General features: G+C 41.7%; 1 protein-coding gene across 1 annotated transcript in view; it reads left to right on the top strand.

The window, feature by feature from the left end:
- The window catches only part of LOC119949834 (dedicator of cytokinesis protein 2-like), a 381,064-nt gene that overhangs the window by 107,328 nt on the left and 250,204 nt on the right, over nt 1–23,532 (top strand). The window contains exons 35-37 of the mRNA XM_038771675.1: nt 5,831–5,939; nt 12,455–12,525; nt 14,784–14,890. Of these exons, the coding sequence (XP_038627603.1) occupies nt 5,831–5,939; nt 12,455–12,525; nt 14,784–14,890 (287 nt within the window). The remainder of the gene's footprint in view (nt 1–5,830; nt 5,940–12,454; nt 12,526–14,783; nt 14,891–23,532) is intronic.

The following is a 23,532-nucleotide window of genomic DNA, read 5'->3' as shown; positions in this document are numbered from 1 at the left end:
TAGCATTCATTTCTCAGGGCTTCTGGTTTGTGTGTGTGATTGTATGTGTGTGACTGTGTGCATCTGCTCAGTGCACAAGTGTGTGGGTGAGTGTTTTTTTGCCTTAGTACTGCCTGTAATCACTTAATTTCCAATTATATTTGAACAAATATTTGAAAACCATTTTTCATGCTAATGAGGAAATTGACTAAAGTGCAGAATTATGTAACTTGGATCCTTTTTTACCAAATGACATAAAGACTTTAGTTCCTCCCTAAGCAGAGTGACTGATGGCAATCCATACTTTGTACTCTAGCCATAACTTATGGTTCCTTTCAAGGCTTTCACCTGCATCTTCTTACCTGCTCACTATTAATTTATTGCACAGGCATGACACATTTTTATAAGGAAAGGGACTATTTTAGCTATATGTATTTATTGCATTCTTTCCATGTTCACTTTATTTTTGATTTAGGCTGTTTATGCTTCTACCCGAGATCATTTCTCTTCTCAGTGAACATTAATTTTTATGCATCCTAGGCATATTTCAAGGCAGAATTTCTACATGTGAGGTTTATCATCCTTTCTCATGTCTGCTAATCATTTTTTTTTTCTGACTGTGATGTACTCTAAGGAGAATATTTAGTGAAATTTCTGAACAGATTGCCTTAAGGGATGATTCCTCATTAAAGTCCAAAGTCTAGGAAAGTACCACCTCGAGTGAGTTGGAATATTTTTATTATTGACAAGAGTGTCAGTCCTGTGAGTTTTTCAGAGAACAGTCTATCTTCCTGTAATGTTCAATTAAGTGAAAACTCCTCCGAGTCTCCTTTGGTCATGGTTTCTTCTTAGTAACTCATAGTGCCAATGTTACAGCCACCCTAGAAACTCATTAAACATTCCCTTTTCACAACCTTTTTTTCTTTTTTCAATGGTGAACTCCTCGCCTTTCAAGTTCATTATCTATCAAAAGGAAATCTTCTATCACTGTTGTTTTCTTTTTTCCTCCCTTCATCTGGATCTTAATGGGAATGGGAGCATTGGAGAGCATGCTCTGATGCTCATTGTTTAGGGTTTCCTTCTTATCATTGACCGTTTGTTTCATATCTCTGATTCATTTCATTTCCCTTTAAGAGCTAGGGTCACTGTCGGTCTCTAATGAGACTTTTTTCGGTTTGGTACTTTTAAGGTTGAAGTAAGTTGGCTGAACTTAAGTCTCCTTCCCCAATGGGCATCCTTTTTTGAGAATGGCTGGGAAAGGCAGTCTTTATTCTGGACTCCTGGACTTAAATACCATTAATGCTGAGTTTAGTGAATTAGGGATGCTTTTTTTTTTGCCCCTGCCCAAACCTTAGAATCCTATGGCCAGAGCTCTTTCACCATCTTGTGAAAACCAAGCCAGCCTAAATAATTCCCTAACTGGGCTTGGATTAGTTCTCTCCTCCAGACGACTTCGAGTCTGGGATTTTCCAGAAAGGGGACTGAGAGAGGAAATTATTCATGGGTTGGGGCACCTATCTCAAGCAAGTGTGCAGTAAGGAAATATGCATCTTACTCTTTAGTCAGATCATTGTAGCTTCTAATGTTATTGCCTTAAGTTTACAAGGTTATATTTTGTGGGCACAGAGAGATTTATCTTTATCTCACTCTCTTGGTACTTATAAAACATTACTCGGGAGAACAGGATACCCAGTGAATTTACAAATGCACCACTTGTTGGCTCAGTTGCCTAGTGTAACTGGTATCTTGACATCTGCATCTTTACTGGCAATTGCATTATTTTTATATCAGCATAAAACTGATTTGTTATGGAATTGTCTCAAATTTGTTTGCTGCCTGGAGGTGGGGGAGGATGTGTTCTCAAAAATGCTTCATGATTTATCATTCTTTGAATCTAAATCTGAACATTTCCCTTTCTATTCCCAGGATTTGGTTTAGTTAATCTGATCGTGATGATTTTGGTATTAATTAAGCACTTACTATGTTGAAAGGACTGTATCAAGCTCTGGGGTAGAGCCTGGTTAATCAGGATGGGCACAATACCCATCCCACATGGGGCTCATCATCTAAGTAGGCAGTAGTAGGATTTAATCCTCATTTTACAGATGAGGAAATTGAGGCACAGAGAAGTTAAGTGACTTTGATTAAACTTTTTGTAATAATAGTGCCAATAGGGAAGTAGCATGGCACAGTGGGGAGACCAGGGGCCTGGGAATCAGAGGTCCTGGTTTCTAATCCTGGCTCTATCACTTGCCTGTGGTGCGACCTTTGGCAAACCACTTAAATTCTCTGTGTCTCAGTTTCCTCAACTGTAAAATGGGGATTCAATACTTTTTCTGTCTCCTACTTCGACTATCCAACCTGATAAACTTTTATCTGCCCCAGTGCTTAGAACAGTGCTTGACACATGAATTCTTAACAAATGCCATTAAAAGAAAAAAGATTGAATTTAATCATTAATCCACATTGTGTGCTTAGATGTAAAGGTCTGGTGACATATAATGCATTCCATTTGTTAAGTAGGGCAGCACTGATGTTGGATATCTGCAGTATTTAAAGTAAAAAGAGTGGCTTATAACCAAACATTATAATGATAATAATCATTAAGTGCTTCCTATGGGTCAAGTACTGTACTAAGCATTGGGGTAGAGTCAAGATCATCTGGTCCCATATTGGGCTCACAGTCAAAGTAGGAAGGAGAGCAGGTATGGAATCCTCATTTTGCAGATGAGAGAACTGAGGCACAAAGAAGTCAAGTGACTTGTCTTCCCTCCCAAACCTTGCCCTCTCCCTGACTTTCCCATCTCTGTTGATGGCACTACCATCCTTCCCGTCTCACAAGCCCGCAACCTTGGTGTCATCCTCGACTCCGCTCTCTCATTCACCCCTCACATCCAAGCCATCACCAAAACCTGCCAATCTCAGCTCCACAACATTGCCAAGATCCTCCCTTTCCTCTCCATCCATACCGCTACCCTGCTCATTCAAGCTCTCATCCTATCCCGTCTGGACTACTGCATCAGCCTTCTCTCTGATCTCCCATCCTCGTGTCTCTCTCCACTTCAATCCATACTTCATACTGCTGCCTGGATTATCTTTGTCCAGAAACGCTCTGGGCATATCACTCCCCTCCTCAAAAATCTCCAGTGGCTACCAATCAGTCTGCGCATCAGGCAGAAACTCCTCACCCTGGGCTTCAAGGCTGTCCATCACCTCGCCCCCTCCTACCTCACCTCCCTTCTCTCCTTCTACAGCCCAGCCTGCACCCTCCGCTCCTCCACCGCTGATCTCCTCACCGTACCTCGCTCTCGCCTGTCCCGCCATCGACCCCCGGCCCACGTCATCCCCCGGGCCTGGAATGCCCTCCCTCTGCCCATCCGCCAAGCTAGCTCTCTTCCTCCCTTCAAGGCCCTGCTGAGAGCTCACCTCCTCCAGGAGGCCTTCCCAGACTGAGCCCCTTCCTTCCTCTCCCCCTCGTCCCCCTCTCCATCCCCCCATCTTACTTCCCTCCCTTCCCCACAGCACCTGTATATATGTATATATGTTTGTACATATTTTTTTTACTCTATTTATTTATTTATTTAATTTATTTCTACATATCTATTCTATTTTATTTTGTTAGTATGTTTGGTTTTGTTCTCTGTCTCCCCCTTTTAGACTGTGAGCCCACTGTTGGGTAGGGACTGTCTCTATATGTTGCCAATTTGTACTTCCCAAGTGCTTAGTACAGTGCTCTGCACATAGTAAGCGCTCAATAAATACGATTGATGATGATGATGAAGTGACTTGCCAAAGTCATGAAGCAGACAAGTGGCTGTGCTGGGAGTAGAACCCAGGTTGGTGCTCTTTCCAATATGCCTCACTGCTTCTTATAACCCAACTAGGGACCATTGCTTCGTTATGTGTACTGCATAATCGAGCCTATGGTCCCTCATTAGGCTTTGCATTCACATAACAACTGTGGGTGAATTTTCACAACAATGGAGTTTTCTAAATTAAGGGAAAACCATACTCATATATAATATGTAACAGATTATCTTCTGTCTACCCCAGCATTTAGAACAGTGCCTGGCACATACTAAACGCTTAACAAGTACGATTTTAAAAAGTATCATGCATGCAGAGACTTGCTTTTTTTTAACCTAAATCCTGGGAGCAGAAAAGCTCATTGAGATCCAGGATGTAGTCTTTCCAAGGATACCTCTTAGGCTGCTGTAGTTACTTCTTGCTTGAAGCTCTGAAATATTATTTCCTTGGCCATATCAGTTTTGTGACATTTTTATATATATTCTGAAGTTTTGAAAAGGATATTTTCTCAGTGCTAGCTCCAGAATACAAACCACAGACTCATAACATTGAAAATGATCTTTACATCACCAAATCTTCAGGACCCTCTATCTCCATGACCACCCTAGCCCAGAAATTCAAAGGCACATAAAGGTTTTCCTTAGAGAAGAGAATTCCACAGACTCACTGTGAAAGTCATCTCCATGCTTAACATCACTTGGCTTCAGGTTACTTCACCTTTAACTCTTCTGCTGCAGGTTCAGCCTATTGCATCTCGTTCAATTTTTCAAATTGCCCTCTATTATTTCCCTAGGAGGGCTTTGCATACAAAATTCATCCCACATTAAACCCCTTCAGTCCCCAGTTCAACTGAGGGAACATTTCCTTGTCCCCCTTCCCCGTTTCCATAAAAAAAAATCATGTGAATTTTAAGGTGAAGAAAACATTCTAATGGTGAATGCATTTTCTGACTTGTTTTTCGTTCTCTAAAATACCCTATTTATGTCAAGTTTACCTAAGGTGACTCAAATTTGGTTATCTGGGTCTAGATGGATGGGGATTGTGAGATCATTTTGGCAGGCAATTCATTGATCCTGGTGCTGGAACATGAACTCCAGGGCAGGCAGGGCATTTATTACTTAGGTTGGAGGCACTGGATTTTGCCGATTTGGAGTCCATTGTCTGCCTTACCTGCTTCACCATTTCCAGAAAAGGGCTAGGTCAGAAATTCATTGTTACTATTTGCTCTAAGGGGCTGTGCTTGGCTGGCTTCCATTGTAGTTATCTGGGGAAGTTAACCTGTTAAATGTGTCAGCTAACATGAATACTTTGTCTTAGGAAAACACTTTTATAAAAAATTTTATAAAGTACAAGTACTTCCTGTACTTGCAGGAAGTTTAGAATAAGCAGGACAAATCTTTCCTTCCAGTATCTGATTGGGGAACAAAGGATTCTACTGTGGAACTCTGTTTGCCACAGAAAGCCTAAGAGATATTTTACATTTGGTGATAAAAGTGGGTTGTTGAAAAGCCTGGAACAAATTACATTCATAAGGGTGGGCTAGTAGTCAGATAAGCATTTAGGCAATGAAAGCTCATTAGAGATAGGGAAATAGAGAATCCCACAGTGCCTTGCAAATAACTTTGTAGGGCAGAACTAGTAGGTGAAAATTCAGACTCACTCCACATTTCTCACAAAAATGAAGGGGGGCAGTGGGGAATCTGAAAAAATAATTATCCCAATGCTTTAAAAGTCATTTTGAAAATTAGATGACAACCGTGAGATTATTAATATCTTTAGTGCAGCAAGTTACATTCCTTTAAGCCTCTTTTGAAAACTTTTGGGGATATTTTATTATGCTGGGTCATATTAGAGAATCTCTTTCCAGTATCATGGACACAAAATTTTTCTCTTTGGTAAATTATGTATGTACCTATTACTGAATCAAGTCTTTTCTCTTCTCTTCCCCTTGCATTTTAATTTTAAATGAAGGCTGCACTTTGCACATATATCCAAAGATATTGCCTTTCTGTTAGAGTAATAACCTAAATGTGTCTTTTTGCAGGCTCTATGAAGGCAAGGAGCAAATGGAGTTTGAAGAATCCATGAGACGGCTCTTTGAATCCATCAACAACCTTATGAAAAGTCAATACAAAACTTCCATTCTGTTACAGGTTTGTTTTCATGTAAACAGCAATTGGTCCTGTTCCTAGACATTAAATTAATGTCTCCCCTTGCCTTTAAAAATGCAGCTCTTTGTTAATTGAATGTGTAGTTGGGTGGGCTGTTTAATTATCTGTGAGGCAGAAGGCTTGCTAGGTCAGGAGAAATATTATTGTTTACCAGAGTTGAAATTGCTTGGCTTTAATAGTTCTTATATAGCAACCCTTAAACTTTGCTTATTAGAAAAAAATCAGAATCAAGCTCACGTTTTAGTATTGCATCTTGCACAATAAAGGCTTAGCTAACTCTTTAGAAGAAATAACTGCTTTTGTAAGGCCCAGTTCCCCTCTCTAACACAATAAATCTGTTACTTTTTCCATGCCCAGAGGATCTCCTGGTGTATAAAAGATATTGCCAGGAGAACTAGGGATTTCCGGTACCAGTAGAACCTTTCTGAGTCTAGAATTTGCTAGTCTCAAATCTGGTAATCCTCATAGAGACCCAGAGGTCTGACTTTTATATCTCAGGGAAGATTTAATAGCCGAAGGCTGGAGTGAAGAGGCCTATTAGTAAGACTTCATTAGTTTCACTGAATTTACTACCAAACATTTAGGAGGCACTCTGTGATGTATTGTTGATCATGAAAACCCAAGTACATTTATCTAAATCAATGAGTAAATGCAAAAAAGCTTCATTTTTTTAATCAAGTTTATTTTTTTAGTTGCTAAATTAAATATTCATTACTATGATGTCACTTTCCAGCTTTGTTAGAATTAATGACATTTTAGAGTTTGTTTGACAGATAGTAGTAAGCATAAGGGTAACGCTTCATAAATAACACCCAATACTTTATGACTAATATGGACCCACTAAGTCCAAGACAATTCTAGTGGGGTCCAGCATCAGACACTGTCTTCTTCATCTCCTCTCCTTTTCTCGCTCCTGTCCTTGCCTCACTTCCCTTACATCCTCCACATCACACTGAATTCTCACTCTCTGTAGCCCTCTTGGGTTGCGGATGGTAGAGTAACCTTGAAGATGAGGGCCCCTTTCTAGCTAGAAGCTTATTGATGAAACAGGACAGCTTGTCTGTTGTGTGACCATGGGCAAGTCACTTAACTTCTCTGTGCCTCATCTGTAAAGTGAGGATTAAAACTGTGAGCCCCATGTGGGACATGGGCTGTAGCCAACCTGATTAGCTTGGAGCTACCCGAACGCTTAGTACAGTGCCTGGCACATAGTAAGCACTTAATAGATACTATAAAAAAGAAAAAAACAAGCAAATAAAACAACTGCTAGATTCATGATGAGTTGTATCATTCGGAGAGGCTTGGCTTATTTTCAAAACAACAAAAAAAACAGAAATTCCCCTCATGTTTACTTTGTAGTCAATAGCTGAGACTCTTTGGGATATTTCACATTTGTCATCGTGCTAAGTTGAAAAATTGATTCTGGGTTGAGAGTTGAATTTAAATATGTCCATCTCATGAATCTGAAATGACTGTTCCCCATGAAAGAGTGTAGTCAAGATTCCAGGCTCAGTGCGTAGGAGGGCAAGGCATTTTCTCTTACTAGGAGTCCCAAAGTGATTAATATGTTTAAGGGAAAATTGAAATTAAACAGGCAGTTAGAGTAGTTCAGACCCATAATATATTCAGGAGCCAGTTATGTGTTCACTTTTAAGTTTATGCATATGTTTGGTTTTTATTTATTTTGTATGTATGCTGCGTAGCTTTGCATGAATTTCTTCAGTTCATTGCCAACTCTTTCCTCCTTACTAGAGCACCGTCATCTCTCAGATTTGCCAAATCACATCTCTGCCCTCCTTCCAAGATATCCTAAAAAGTCACCTCCACCAGGAAGCATTATTTAATAATAATAATGGTATTTGTTAAGCGTTTACTATGTGCCAAGCACTGTTCTAAGTGCTGGGGAGAATACAAGGTAATCAGGTTGTCCCACATGGAGCTCACAGTCTTAATTCCCATTTTACAGATGAGGTAACTGAGGCACAGAGAAATTAAGAGACTTGCTCAAAGTCACACAGCTGACAAGTGGCGGAGTCAGGATTAGAACCCAAGACCTCTGAATCCCAAGCCCTTGCTCTTTCCACTGAGCCATGCTGCTTCCCATAACTAACCCTCCTGATCATGTTATCCCCTCAGATTTTCCCAGCCAACCACTAGATTTGGGATCCCAAAAATATCCCAATGGACAAAACTGCAGTTGATGGTAGTAATTAATGGTAGTAGCAGCATTTTTTGAGGGCCCCATTGGGAAGTACAGAGTAAATTGGTAAGACTGAAGGAAGAATAAAGAAGGGTTAAGGACTGCCCCACTTTGTGAACACTGGGTGAAGTTTTAAGGCTGTTTGTGTTCCATAAACATGAACTGGGCAACTCTTTACACTGTCCCTCTGTTACTATACCAGTAGTCATTGTCATTACACATTGAAACTATTTAAATTTCATCATAAGAATCTAGGAACAATGAACTTTAAATAATTACAATCAGTTTTTGGCACGATATAATGCTAATGAACTATGGATACAATAACTGAAAGGCAGTGTATGTTTTCCTGACTGAAGTTAGGCAAAACTGCATTCCATGGTAGCCAAAATGGTATACAGATAATGGAGCATGGATATTCAAAACTACAAAGGGAAAAACTACTTGGTGATGAAGACTTGATATCTGTTGGCATCTATTATTTCTTGTGTTTATCATTATGTACCCATCGTCTCACTCAGTCTACATATGCTTGGCAAATTGTGTCTGTTTGTCTCCCCTAATAGTAACTGTTGTATTTGTTTGGTGCTTACTAGGTGCCAAGCACTTTAAGGGGTAGATACAAGGTAATCAAGTCCCACATGGGGTTCACAGTCTAACTAAGAGGGAGATCAGTAATTGAATCCCCGCTTTGCAGTTAAAGGAAATTGAGGCAAAGAGAAGTTAAGTGACTTGCCCAAGGTCACAAAGCAGACAAGTGGTGAAGTCAGGATTAGAACCCAGGCCCTTCTTACTCCCAGGCCCGTGCTGCTTCCACTAGGCCCCACTGCTTCGCTAAACTACTAAACTATAATCTCCTTGGAGGGAGAAATTATGCCTTTTTTTTAGTATATGTTCCCCAAGGACCCACCGTATTCCTGTGCACACAGTAGGAGCTCAATTGATGATGATGAGGAAGAGAAGAAAGGCTGGGTTGATCCCACCTTATTTCTGCTCCCACCCCTGTCCCCCACTTCCCGACACAGTCTGCTCACTAACAGTTTCACTTGTGCATGGTTTGTTTGGCATGGAGATCAGGGCTTAGGTGCCACATGGCCAGCACCAGATGACTGGAATCTGCATAGAAAGATCTTTGTTGGAAAGGAAAATAACAGATTTCACATTCATCCAAGAGGCAGCAGGGGCAGGATGGAAGTTTCATGCTTTCCCATTGAGTTGATAACATACTCCATGTCAAAGGTGACAGATAGGCTGTTTGCTCCTCTGCCAAATTGGAGCTTTTTAGAGTGCCTTCTCTCCCTGCCTCTGGCCCTTAAGAACAGCTGAAGGAATTTCATATGAAAGTGGAGACCCAGCTCCTGAGCTTCCCCGGCTCTGTGGCTTAATGCCTCTGCCCTGAATCCTGCCGGGAAATGCTGGGCTCAAATTCCAGGAAAATGACCCAAGCACTGGAGGGGCTGATTTGCCCTAGGAAGGTAATGACTAAAGTGCCACTCTTTCTTCTCCCTCACTTAACTGAAGATTTCAATGTGACTGACATGCGGTTCAGTGAGTGTTTAACTGTTGAAGCCTCTGTGCCTCTTACCTGCCAAGAGAAAATGTGCAGGAGTAAAGCATGACATAGGGAAGTAGGCCTAGGGGCACAGATGGACTTGAAATAGGACTGCCAGATGTTCCTTTGGTTTTGGATGGCAGAAGAAAGCCACAGCTGAAATTTGCCTGGATTTTTTCTTTTAGACTGTGAGCCCACTGTTGGGTAGGGACTGTCTCTATGTGATGCCAATTTGTACTTCCCAAGCACTTAGTACAGTGCTCTGCACATAGTAAGCGCTCAATAAATACGATTGATTGATTGATTGATTTTTCATGGGGTTCTGGAGTTCTGCATACATTTGATCTGCCAGTGATTTTTAACTGTTCATGGATGTTCTTTACTCCAGGGGTAGGGGCTCGGATCCCAAAAAGTGACTCAGGTTTAGGATTCCGTATTTTGATTTATGTTGAAGAGATCATCTCTAAATACAAAGAACAGCTATTATATGTAAGGGTGCAACTAAAACAAAAATGAAACACACATATACACACACCGAGTCTAGAATGCTCGCATATGTCTCACTGAAAATAAGGCCCCAACTAAGTGTATTTTCATTAACCTGGTTCAGACCCATAGGCATGTGGTTTTTTTTCAGGTCAATAGGGGCATTGCTATGAAACTGGAGTTCTGTATTAGCATATGAGAGTATGGTACAAATTTAAATATTTTTACAAATAGTGACAATCAAATTAATTGAGCAGGTGTCCTGGTTTTGCAGGGTTTCTGAATTTGTCAAATAAAACTTTTAAGGTTCTTTAATGGCCAGGGGAGTCTACCTTCTATTTGATTAATCAGTATGCTCATTTAACTATCCTGCCTTTCTGAGAAATGGGTATGTGGGGCACAGAGGGAGGGCGTGTCTCATGGCACAAATGCATGCAGTCCAGAGAAGAGAGTGATGTGTGAAGGGAGTGTTTTCTAAATAGGAAATAGCATGCCTCGAATTGAAATCCTGTCCAGTGTAGGGGAGGAGAAGGGCTACTGTCTCTGTCTGTCCAGAGCCTAGGATGAAAGGGCCTGGGAGGTGAAAACCTAGAGTTTAGTTAAATTTAAGGAAGAGCCCCTTGTTCAGTAAGGTTTTGAAACATTGAAGCTGACTACCAATGGAAGTTATAGAGTCTCCATTGCTGGAGATCTTTAAAGAGTACAGAAACCACCAGTCATGGCTGGTTTGGTATTCATTTTCCAGGCAGCCAGGGCTGGGATGAGATGATCTCTCAGGAGAAGCATTTCAGTCCAGAGATATTTCATTAGGTGACCAACAACTGGTCGTGGGTGGAGGAAGGTGTAATCTTAGCAGTTTGTTGTTCTTAACTTCAGTAGAAGTGAAATAGTTGTACCTGGCTTCCTTGGAGTCCCTGCCTGGAGACCAGGTACCCACCAAACTCCCTCTTTTCAATCAGATTTTCCTGCTCTAACTCTTGACCTTCTGCTTATCTTCCTTCCCTCTACCCCTAGACTTTCAAACTGGATGTATTCATTTCCTGTACGTGACTATGCGATTCTTCCATCCTTTATCCCCTTTCCCTCTCCCTCCTCACCCTACCTAGTGTGGTATTTAAAAACAAAACAAAACAAACACTTGTTTCATTATAGCCACTGCCTGCTCCTTCACCTGAAGCAGCCCCTGGGATTGTCACAGATGCAGGGAATGAACTGGGCCGGGTTGGAATGCAGGGAGGGGAGGAGAAATCTTCTCCCCATCTCCAGTTTGGTTCAGTCTCTGCAGTTGTCATGGTCCTGGGATCTGCACCTGAGGAACGGTCTGGGTGAAGCAGGGACATAGGTTACAACAAAACAGATCAGTACCAGGTAGTGTGTAGTGGGGGGGGAGTTCAGGGGGGAATTTGGGGACACAGAGGCTGATGGGGCAGGCAGGAGTACATAGGGAAATGGGGAAAAAATTAGCTCTTCAGGGCGAGATGGGGAGTGAGGGATACTTTAATGAGCGACAAGATGAGTAAATGAGGTTGGGTATGAAATTCCTTGGTCAACAGTTTCCTAACGAGTAAAGGGCTACACAGGTGTTTTATTTGTGTTGAAGTACAGGTAGGAAACACTACTGTGGAACCATCCTTGTGATGCCCCTGCAATGTTGAAACACCATAACACCAAAGGCTGTCCCAGAGATTCATGGGAGTTGGAAATTTTTTTTTTGGCATGTTACAACCAGTTATCAGGAGCTGAGTCTCTTCTACATAGTCATAACCCCTAGTGGATTTACAGCTATGACATGCTGCACACTTAGGGTGTACTATCCTATTCTAGAATTGTATGATCGAACAAAAATCAGAGAATTTTCCACTTTAACCATTTCTTATCAAATGATCCCCATCTTGACTATGAATCTCTGAACAATGACTCTTGCTTTCTGTCAGTGTCTTTTGGGATTACCTCAACTATTTTGCATTTAAGCCCCAGCATGTATTTGTTTCTCTCCTCTGAGACAAACTGATTGTGGAGACAGCTTTCTTTCCAGTACAGGAAGCCCCAAACTACCGATTATATAGTTTTCTCAAAATGAACTCTGCAGAGTCTGGCTTTTCCAGAGGAATTGTCGCAGAGACAATTTTGCTCAGCCGCCCCCAGAGCTGGAATAGTGTTTCCTGTGTGCGATCTTGGAACATTCGTACAATTTTGCTTTCATTTTCCCATGTCCTCAGGCAGAAATAGGATTAACACTCATTTTCCTTCTCACTTCAGGTGGCAGCTTTGAAGTACATACCATCCGTCCTCCATGATGTGGAAACTGTCTTTGATGCCAAGTTACTAAGGTGAGCAATGCCCAGGAGGTTTTCTGGGTCATCAGAGAAGTGGTTTCTACGGCTTGGGTGGTCTTGCCCAGGAGGGGACTGATAAAGAGTTTAAATCTGGGGTTGTATATGTTAGTGATATGTGTCTAAGATCCAAAAACAGAGAAGATATCTGGCTTTTTAATATGCTGTCCCAGAGGTAGAATAATCAAAAATAGGGAGCAGCATAGACTAGTGGAAAGAACATAGGCCTGGAAGTTAGAGAACCTGGGTTCCAATCCTGGCTCTGCCAATTTATCATCGTCATCAATAGTATTCATTGAGCACTTACTCTGTGTAGAGCACTGTACTAAGCACTTGAGAGAGTACAGTACATAAGAATTGGTAGACATGTTCTCTGCCACAATGAGGTTACAGTCTAGAGGGAAGATGTGTGACTTTGGGTGAGTTACTTCTCTATGCCTCAGTTTCCTCATCTATGAAATGGAAATTAAATCCTACTCTTTTCTACTTGGACTGGGAACTCCATGTTGGAGAGGGACTGCGTCCAACATGACCACCCTGATTCTACTCTAGTGTTTAGTACAGTACTTGACATGTAGTAATCCTGAAATAAGTACCATTATTATTATTATTACTATTATTATTATTTTTAGGAGCCAGAACACACCTGCCCAGCAGGTGGTATTTCTAAGATGCGTTGGATTTAGAGATTGGTGTGTTTATAATAATTATGGTATTCAATAAGCACTCATTATGTGCCAAGGACTCTACTAAGCACTGGAGTAGACACAAGATAATCAAATCAGATGAAATCCCTGACCCACATAGAGCTCTAAGAGGGAAATAAAACAGGTATTAATTTCCATTTTACTATAAGGAAACTGAAAAACAAAGAAGTTGAGTGACTTGCCTAACTTCACACAACAGATATGTGGCAGAGCCAGGATCACAACCCAGGTCTCCCAGCTCCCAGGCCCCTGCTTTTTCCAAGTAACTTTTTCAGGCTGTTCAGTGTTTAGCTGATTGCCTCTTGCACCATAAACATCATTGACAGCCTTTTTCAGAGTCTAGAGAACTGTACTAAGTGCCTGGAGAACAAAACAAAGAAGGAAAGGATGAAGTCCCTGTCCCATGTGGATGTGTGGGTAGAAGACCTGGATGGGAAATATGAGCAACGTGCTAGGTTTGGAATTTGTGTATTGGTGTCACCTCCACTTTAAATATCACTCTTATGGAAATGGCAGTATTTGAGAAGCAGCATGGCTTAGTGGAAAGAGCACGGGCTTGGGAGTCAGAGGACGTGGTTTCTAATCCCTGCTCTGCCACTTGTCCTCTGTGTGACCTTGAGCAAGTCATTTAACTTCTCTGTGCCTCAGTTACCTTATTTGTAAAATGGGAATTAATGTGAGTCCCACATGGGACAACCTGATTGCCTTGTATCTACTCCAGCGCTTAGAACAGTGCTCAGCATGTAGTAAGCACTTAACAAATGCCATTATTATTATTATTATTAAGATATCCCCATGTCCCTCCCCTGCTATTCCTCAGCATAGTTCATAAGCTTTGATGATCTTTGCCACCTCCAGATTTTCAGGAGGTCCAACCAACAGAACTATGGGACTCCCTTCTTTGTCAGTCTCCTTCAGGTGACTTCCTTTTCTTAGATTAGAGAACCGGTGGAGGCCAACCAACTAGTGAGAGCTGCTTGGGTAATTACCTAACTAGGACTCAATTGTGCACCACTGGTCCTGTTAGGATATCAGAGCCAGTGTTCAAAGAGGCCCACAAACTCCATCCCCATCCCACACCTCAAGGTACTTGTGGACAAGTACAGAGGGTGGCTTACTTTAATGAGAAAATTTGAACTCCAGCTGCCAGATACTGCTGCTACAACATTTGGGTAAAAATAATCTACATATAATCTACATATTTATTTTCTTTACTACATCTCCCTGGTGATGGGTCTCTGGAGTGAATATAAACTTAGGTTTTCCTTGATGTGTGTTTTCCCTATGCATTTTGAACAGACTGCTCTGTGGGAATTTTGAATGTCTGGGTAGGACATAATGATGTCAGAAGAAATAGTTGTGTATAGGCATTGATTAAGGCATGCAAATGCTAATGTCAAGTTTGCCAAGGACATAATTCCAGAGTTAACAGGAACACTGAACATGCCAGTAACTTTGGGGAAGGTTGTTTTTTTTTTAATTTGGTTGTTTTACCTTCTTGACATTTAAATTTTAGTTATGGGAATATCGTTGTTTTTGTTTCTGCAGCCAGCTCCTGTATGAATTTTATACTTGTATTCCACCAATTAAACTCCAGAAGCAAAAAGTGCAGTCGATGAATGAGATTGTCCGGAGCAACCTCTTTAAAAAGCAAGGTAAACTCAACTGCCCTTCAGCTGTGACCCAAATATTAAAAGTTTGCTCACACATTAGAATAATGCAATCATTTTTGACAGTCTGTCAAGTGGTTTAAATGTCTCTTCTTCAGTAACTCCTCAGAGATTTATCATCAAAATAAGTATGTGGGAACAGACACTCCAGACACCAAAACAAGAGGGTTTTTTTTGTTTTTTTTTCGGTAGGGACTTGGGACAAAGTTGACTCATTTGGAAGAGTAAAGAGACAGGGCAAGAGTTGGGACTTAGTTTCTTTAGACAATCCATGGTAGCTCTCTTCTTTAAGTTTATTGTGGGGTTTCTTAATTCTGTTCAGATTGAAGAGTCAATTTTTTAATCAAGGAAAGTTTTAGTGACTCATGGAACGGAAATAGCAGTTGGATTGGGAATGGAGAGGCTTTTCTCAGGCAGGTTCTCACTCACTTTGCAAAATGCCGTATTAATCACAGGAATATGCAGCTAGAATTTCACCTGTGAATATTTTGACTGATTTACACTGTATATCTCTATTTACCACTTGCATTTGATTCTTGGAGCTGGAGAAGGGAGACAGGGTTGGGAAGAGCTGGGTGTTTTAATATTCATGTTTGCAGTTTCTTCATGCAGGTATGTGGCAGATTAGTTCAAATACATATGCATAGGCAATGGTTCTGTGATTTTTTTGATAGCTGGGATTTAAATTCTTCACAAGTGAGATGCTTGACTTTCCTAGGGAAATGGAGCTGATTTCAATCGATCAGTAGCATTTATCGAGTGCTTACTGCTTGTAGGCCCTTGAGAGGGTATAATAGAAATAGACATGATCCTTACCCTTGAAGAACTTTCCATCTAGTGAATGAGAGACCCTCAAAATAATTTACAGATAGGAGGAGAGAAAATTGAGAGATGGATATATGAATAATTGCTTGAATATTTACAGAATTGTTATGGGTAGTTATGAGTGCCTATATGCAAAGGTGACACTAAAGTGCTGATGTAGTAGTTGGGAGGATATGATCGGTGGGAAAGAAAAATTCAGTGGGGAAAGTCTCTTGGTTAATTCATTCATTTAATTGGATTTATTGAGTGTTTACTGTGTGCAGAGCACTGTACTAAGCGCTTGGGATGTTCAAGTTGGCAACATATAGAGATGGTCCCTACCCAACAATGGGCTCACAGTCTAGAAAGGGGAGACAGACAACAAAACAAAACATATGGACAGGTAAGTTGTCAGAACAAATAGAATTAAAGCTAAATGTACATCATAGAATAGTAAATATGTACAAGTAAAATAGAGTGATAAATCTGTACAAACAAATATACAGGTGCCGTGGGGAGGAGAAGGAGGTAGGGTGGGGGGGATGGGGAGGAAGAGAGGAAAAAGGGGGCTCAGACTGGGAAGGCCTCTTGGAGGAGGTGAGCTCTCAGTAGGGCTTTGAAGGGTGGAAGAGTGCTAGCTTGGCGGATGTGTGGAGGGAGGGCATTCCAGGCCAGGGGGAGGACATGGGTCGAGGGTCGACGGTGGGACAGGTGAGAATGAGGTGCAGTGAGGAGGTTAGTGGCAGAGGAACAGAGGGTGTGGGTGGGCTGTAGAAGGAGAGAAGGGAGGTGAGGTAGGAGGGGGTGAGGTGATGGAGAGAGCCTTGAAGCCGAGAGTGAGGAGTTTTTGCTTGATAAGTTAAGGTTTAAGGTAGGATGTCATAAGGGCTTTGAAGATGAGGAAAGGTGAAGTATAGTGGATTTGAAAGAGAAGGGCAGGAGGTAACAGAAAGGGCTCAAACAAAGGATTGGAAGTGGGAGAGTCAAGAATGAGGCACACTGAGTAGGTGAATTAGAGAGAATGAAGAGAGTGAGCTGGGTGTACTGGGTGAAGAGTGGATAGGTGGGAGGGAGAGAGAGATGATTAAATGTCTTAAAGCCAAACGTTAGGTGTTTTTGCCTGATGTGTTCAAGAATGGGGAACCTTTGTGCTGAATGCGGAGACCTGTGCAGAAAGCCATTTTAGGAAAATGATCTGGGCAGCAGAGTGAAATGTGGACTGGAGAAGGGAGAGATGGAGGCAGGGAAAACAGTGGGAAAGCTGATTGAGATAATTGAGTTGGGATAGAATAAGCTCCTGGATCAAGGGAGTGAGTTTTTGGATGGAAAGAAAAATGTGAAGCTGGGGAGAGTGAAGAAAACCTGACAGGATTTAGAGACAGATTGAATTTGGGAGTTGAGAGGAGTCAAGGAAAATGCAAGGTTGTAGACTTCAGAGATAGGGAGGATGGTAGTGCTGTCAACTGGATTTTACTTTTGAGCCTCTAGACCATTGGTACTGTTGAAAGACACTTCATTTTTCTGGTTCACCCTTACAGCGCAGACTGCCAGTTTTTCTGCATTTCTGCAAGTGACATTGTAGAAATGAATTCAGTCATGTCCTAGAAACTTGACAAGGATGGTTTTTGGTACATATGGTAGGGGAAAGGGCTGTGGACAGAAGGGCCATCTTAGTTTCTCTCATTATACAGAGCTGCCATGATTGTCTTTGGTCCAGGCCTAGACATCAAGGACAGACAGAAATCCGGCACTGTCCTGGAATTTTCATGCTGCTTGGGTCAGCCTTGGAACTTGTAATTCAGCTGCGAGAGAATTGTCTGTCCTGCAGGGTCAGAGGACAATGACCATCTCAGAACAGTTTATTAACACCCCATCTCAAAAAAGATACTCCCATACCACGGAGTCTCCCCTAATTGGCTTCTGAGCACTGAATCGCCCCATTTCTGGACCATTTTGTTAGTGCCTCTTTAAACTTTCTGTGTAACTCAAGAAGAGCCAGTGATGCCAGTCTGGGATAGTTTTGAGAGTGAGAAAGATGTGATGTGCACCACTCTCACCTCACCTCTTTCCTTAGATACTGCAGACCCCTCAAACTCTTTTCAAATCAATCAACTATTTATTGAGCGCCTACTGTATGCAGAGCACTGTATTAGCCCTTGAAAGAGTACAATATAACAGAGTTGGTAGACACATTTCCTGCCCACAGTGAAAAGGACTTTTCAGGGAAAAAGTGGTGTTTTGGTTTTTTTTGTTTTTTAAGAGATTACTTGGTATTGGGAGACATTCTATTTTATCACTATAGACTGTGAGCTCGTGGGCAGGGAATGTCACTTTTTATAGTTGCAACATACTTTCCCACCAAGTGCTTAGTACAGTGCTCTGCACACAGTAAGAGCTCAGTAAATATGATTGAATGAATGACTTTTTTTTATTCTTTTGTTGCCTGAGACACTGCAAACCTGAAATTAGTGACTCTGTAGATATGTCTCTCTGGACATTAAATGTCATTGATCTGGAGTGACTTTCAATTCTTCATACACCAAACTCCTGTGTGAGATGAATTTCAGAGATCTTCACTCCAAAGATTCCATTCCTTCCCAATGTCCCTAGTCAGTGCTGCGACAGAGGTGCAGTTTGCATGACAGTCGTGTTGTTGGTTTCTGAGCTTATCTGGGTATCTTCTCGATTCTTTTAGACTATGAGCCCACTCTTTTAGACTGTGAGCCCACTGTTGGGTAGGGACTGTCTCTATATGTTGCCAATTTGTACTTCCCAAGCGCTTAGTACAGTGCTCTGCACATAGTAAGCGCTCAATAAATACGATTGATGATGATTCTACCAAAGTTGAGGTAAAAGAGTTAAATTACTTTCCTACATGACGCTCCCACCCCCGCAGTCATATGATGCAATCCCAAGTGCCCACCTCCAGTTCTGCTACGTGCCCCCTGGAGAAATCACAGTCTCTCTTGCTCAAGTGGCAAGATGAGCCAGTTAATCATCAGTTTGTACTGAAATTTTGAAGTCTCCAAGGATTAAGCTTCATTAACATATTGAAGAGCAAAGTATGCCAAAACATTGTGGAACACCCCCAGTCACAAAGCTTTCCCATCATGAGGAACCTGACTTAAAACAGAAGGTGCATCCAAGAGAGAAGACTCTGGGGAGCAGGGAAAGTACAGTAGATAGCTTAATTGAGTTGCTGCATTTATCCCCTCTAAACCTGTGGCCACCAGAAGGGTGTCATGTATGCCATTGTGTGTGTATTTTTAATATAATGTAGTAATTAGTTTTATTCTAGTAGATGGATGAGGTGGGTGAAATTATCTGAAATCTTGGAATAGAAGAGCAGAATGGCTTAATGGAAAAAGCAAGGACCTGGGCTCTAATACCAGCTCCTCCACTCATCTGTTGTTTGATCTTGGAGAAGCAGCATTGCATAGAGGGTAGAACACGGGCCTGGGAATCGGAATGTCATGGGTTCTAATCCTGGCTCCACCACTTGTCTGCTGTGTGATCTTGGGCAAGTCACCTCAATTCTCTGTGTCTCAGTTACCTCATCTGTAAAATGGGGATTGAGACTGAGAGCCCCATGTGGGGACAGGGACTGTGCCCAACCTGATTACCTTGTATCTACCCCAGCACTTAGTGCAGTTCCTGCCACATAGTAAGCACTTAGCATACCACTATTATTATTATTATTATTGTCACTTAACTTCTCTGTGGCTCAGTTTCTGCATCTGTAAAATGAAGATTCATTACCCATTCTCCCTCCTACTTAAACTGTGAATCCCATGTGGGGCAGCATACTCTTCCTTGTATTGTACTCTCCCAAGCTCTTAGTATAGTTCTCTGCACACAGTGGGCACTCAATAAATATGATTGAATGAATGAGTGAATTAATAACTCATACCTGCCTCAGCACTTAGAATGGTGCTTGACACATAGTAAGCACTTTATCAGATGCTGTAATCAGCAGCAGCAAATATAATGCTCCAAAAGAGGTTTCCATTTTCTCAGTAGTCTTTGATTCTGGCTTAGAATGGCAATGTTCTCTGCTTGGGCTTTTCCTTCTCATGTTATTTTCCTTCCCGAAGGAGCTCTGAGATGAGGTCTGAGTATGCAGCAGTAATAAGAGGGCTAGAGGACTTCTGGTACACATTGGTTTACAGTCAGTGCTAGGAAGGAGCCTTTATCCTTTTTAGCCCTTCTATTTCTGCAACCTTGGGCAATTCCCTGCTCGTCTGGTTTCAACAAGTTCCTGGAACTCATGCCCTCCCATTTCCCTAGGTTCTCTATTCTAATCGTTTCTTGCTTCCCCTTTCGAATAACTTATATTTCCTTGACACTGATCGCTGTGCATACCTAAGCATTCTAGTTTCCCTGACCTAACTGAGCAGGTCTGAATGCTTTCACACCACAACAGCCAGCCATGCCCTAGCAGTTTGAAAGCCCCCGGACTTTGATTTTTTCCTCAATTTGGTAGAAGTGACTTCTGAAATATTTCTCCTCCATTTAATCAATCATTCAATAGTACTTGAGTGCTTACCTATGCAGAGTGCTGTAGTAAATACTTGGTAGAGTAATAATAATTATGGCATTTGTTAAGCACTTACTATGTGCCAGGCACCATTCTAAGTGGTGGGGTGGATACAAGCAGATGGGGTTGGACACGGTGTCTGTCCCACATGGGGCTCACAGTCTCAATCCCCATTTTACAGATGAGATAACTGGTACAATACAAAAGAATTACAGACATGTTCCCTATCCATAGCAAGCTTCCAATTTAGAGGGGGAGACAGACATTAATATAAATAATTTATAAATTAAAGATAAGTGCTGTGTGGTTGGGGATGGGGCAAATACCAAATTTCCAAAGATCACAGTGCAACTCTTAAACACGTTTAAGAGTTGATTTCAATCAATCTGTGGTATTTGTTGAGTGCCTACTGTGTGCAGAGCACTATGCTAAGCATTTAGGACAGTATAGTTCCAGTTGGAAAACACTATCCCTGCCCTCAGGGAGTTTACAGTCTAAGGGAGGTGGGGAATTGAAAATATGAGGTGTTTGTGTGTGATTTCTTCTGCAGTGTGCTGCTTCTTGAGTCCATCTGGGTCCTGACAGTAAAAATACAATCAATCAATGGTATTACTTCTAGTAGTAGAAGTAATAGTATATACTATCCCTGTCTCTCCCTCCAATCACCCCTGGCTTTAAGCTGCTAAATTGATGTTGAGGGCACACCAGAAAATCTGCAGATTGGAAACTTTCCCCGTTTGTCTAAGATGTCAGTCCCCTTGAAATCTAGAGCTATGTATACTGGCACATTAAGGATGCTCAGTAAACACCTATATAAGATGAAAGTGATAGTGCTCTTTTGCAGTAATTTGTCAAGTCATTCTCTGAGCACTCTTGTGGAGAGGGGAGTGGATTGGGGACACAGAGCATATGTGTTTTTGTTGGATGAGTTTCTGATATGAGATCATATTGACTGTGCTCGGTGCCTGAGAATTTTGGGCCAGTAAGATATGACATCCAGTTCAGGGTGAATCCCTCAACAACAGCAGTTTCTTTTTGCCCCCAATCCCAAGACATCAACCTCCCAAGTAAACAACAACAAAAAACCAAAAAAAAAAAAAAAAAAGCACACAGAGCTGTGAGAACTGCTTAATCCCTATTTTTTTCTTAATTGATTTTTTTTGTTTGGAAACTTTTTGTAAAGCCGTGTGCACGAAGGGACTAATTCCACTTTTATCAAGATTTGACTGGATGCTTTTCCTTCCTTATCGGCTGTCCACAGCCCCGGAGTCAGTGCAAGGCTCAATTCGCAGCCCGGCCACAGTCAAGTGTATGAAGCTGTGGAATAACTCTCTTCAGAGAGGATTTTGGTTCCAGATGACACAGCACTGCCCAAAGCTCTGATGTGGTTTTCCTCACACCTTCTGACAGGAGCTTTCTCCTTCTGAACAGGGTGGCTTTAATTGTTTTAATTAAGGAGAAAAAATTGAAGGAAACACTTAATCACTTTATTTTTTAGGAATATTATTTTCCGTCTTGCACTTTGGGGAAGGAACCTCTCCTTTCCACCTGAGAGTTTGTGTTTTTGTTTTTGGTCTGTTGGTTCTAAGCAGTCTAGTAACTTCTGGGCAGCTTTGTTCAATGAACTCTACTGAAGAAGAAGAGCACATGGTTTTGCCAGACTTCTAATGCTCCATAAGCCTCAGCTCCCCTGAACCCAGCTAGCCAATGAAGGTGTTTGTCCTTCAGTGAAGTCGCCAATTGTCAGCTGTGTGATTTTGGGCAAGTCACTTAACTTCTCTGTGCCTCAGTTACCTCATCTGTAAAATGGGGATTAAGACAATGAGCCCCCGTGGGACAACCTGATCACCTTGTAACCTCCCTAGCGCTTAGAACAGTGCTTTGCACATAGTATGCACTTAATAAATGCCATCATTATCATTATTATTATGTTTTAGTGGTCAGCTCAGAGCCCTGTCTGTGCTGCCTGCAGTTTGTCTTCAAACTTCTGCTTTCTGCTCTCTGATTTATTCCAGCACAGAGAGTTTATCTTTGGAGAGTATGGTCCTCCCAGAATTATTTGGGCAGTGGAATTCAATAGTTTGAGCTGTACAAACAGAAATGCAGTAAGGTTGTGACTCCACTAGAGATCATAAGTACCTGCAAGAATCTTCTGTCCTATTTCCCCTTTAAAATGTGAGCTCTTTGTGGGAAGGTATGTGTCTCCCAACTCTGTTATGTTTTACTCTCCCAAGTGCTTATTTCAGAGTTCTGTTAATAGCGAGTGCTGTTATTTGTCTATCTTGCTGCTGACCCCTCGCCCATATCCTGTCTCTGTCCCGGTATGCCCTCCCTCCTCACAACTGACAGTTACTCTCCTCTTCTTCAAAGCTTTGTTGAAGGCACATCTCCTGCAAGAGGCCTTTCCTGACTAAGCCCTCCTTTCCTCTTTTGCGTCACCCTGAGTTGCTCCCTTAATTCATCCCCTCTCCCAGCCCCACACCACTTATGTACATATCTGTAATTTATTTATATTAAGGTTTGTCTCCCCCTCTGGACTGTAAGCTCATTTTGAGCAGGGAATGTTTCTGCTTGTTTTTATAATGTGCTCTCCGAAGTACTTAGTCCAGTGCTCTGCATACAGTAAGTGCTCAATAGATACAATTGAATGAATGAATGAAAGTGATATCATTTGATTGGTTTCATGGGTGGGATTTAGGGCAAAAACATTTTCTCCAAAAAAGTACAAGTCCCAGAACCCACTCCCTGTGCCTCCCAACCTTTCTTCCTGAGAACGCCTCCTGACTTCTGGGGGAACAGTTTTTTTTTTTTCAGTATTCCAGGCAATTTGCCAAAAGTTCACTCCATTCCCCCTGCTGATTACCAAAGAAATATCACTGGACCAACTGCTTCTGCACCAACTTCTTGGAGTATCTGGTTTACCCCAACACACCTTGCTTTCTATATTTATCAGTGGCCAGAGCTCTTTTACTCAAGAGCATTTCTAGACACGGCTCTGCTCAACCCTTGAGGAATAGGGTTCATGATTCATTCAGTCTTGGGCCATATTACACCTTAATCCTGGAAGGAGTCTTAGGAGAGAAGGGAAAAAGCAAGGGAGTCACAGATACTTGCCTCTCTTGGATCAAGTCTCTTGTGGGATCTATTTGTACAGTAGCCATCTTTTCAGGATAACTCTAAAGCATTTATGTGCATATCTATAAATGATATGTTATAAATTATTTATTTGCATTAATGTCTGTCTCTCCCTCCAGACAGTAAGCTTCTCATGGGCATTCTGTTGCAT

The sequence above is a fragment of the Tachyglossus aculeatus genome, chromosome X1, assembly GCF_015852505.1.
Source record: "Tachyglossus aculeatus isolate mTacAcu1 chromosome X1, mTacAcu1.pri, whole genome shotgun sequence".
NCBI lineage: Eukaryota > Metazoa > Chordata > Mammalia > Monotremata > Tachyglossidae > Tachyglossus > Tachyglossus aculeatus.
The sequence above is the reverse complement of the archived record's forward strand: the minus strand, read 5'-3'. Positions and strand labels throughout refer to the sequence as shown.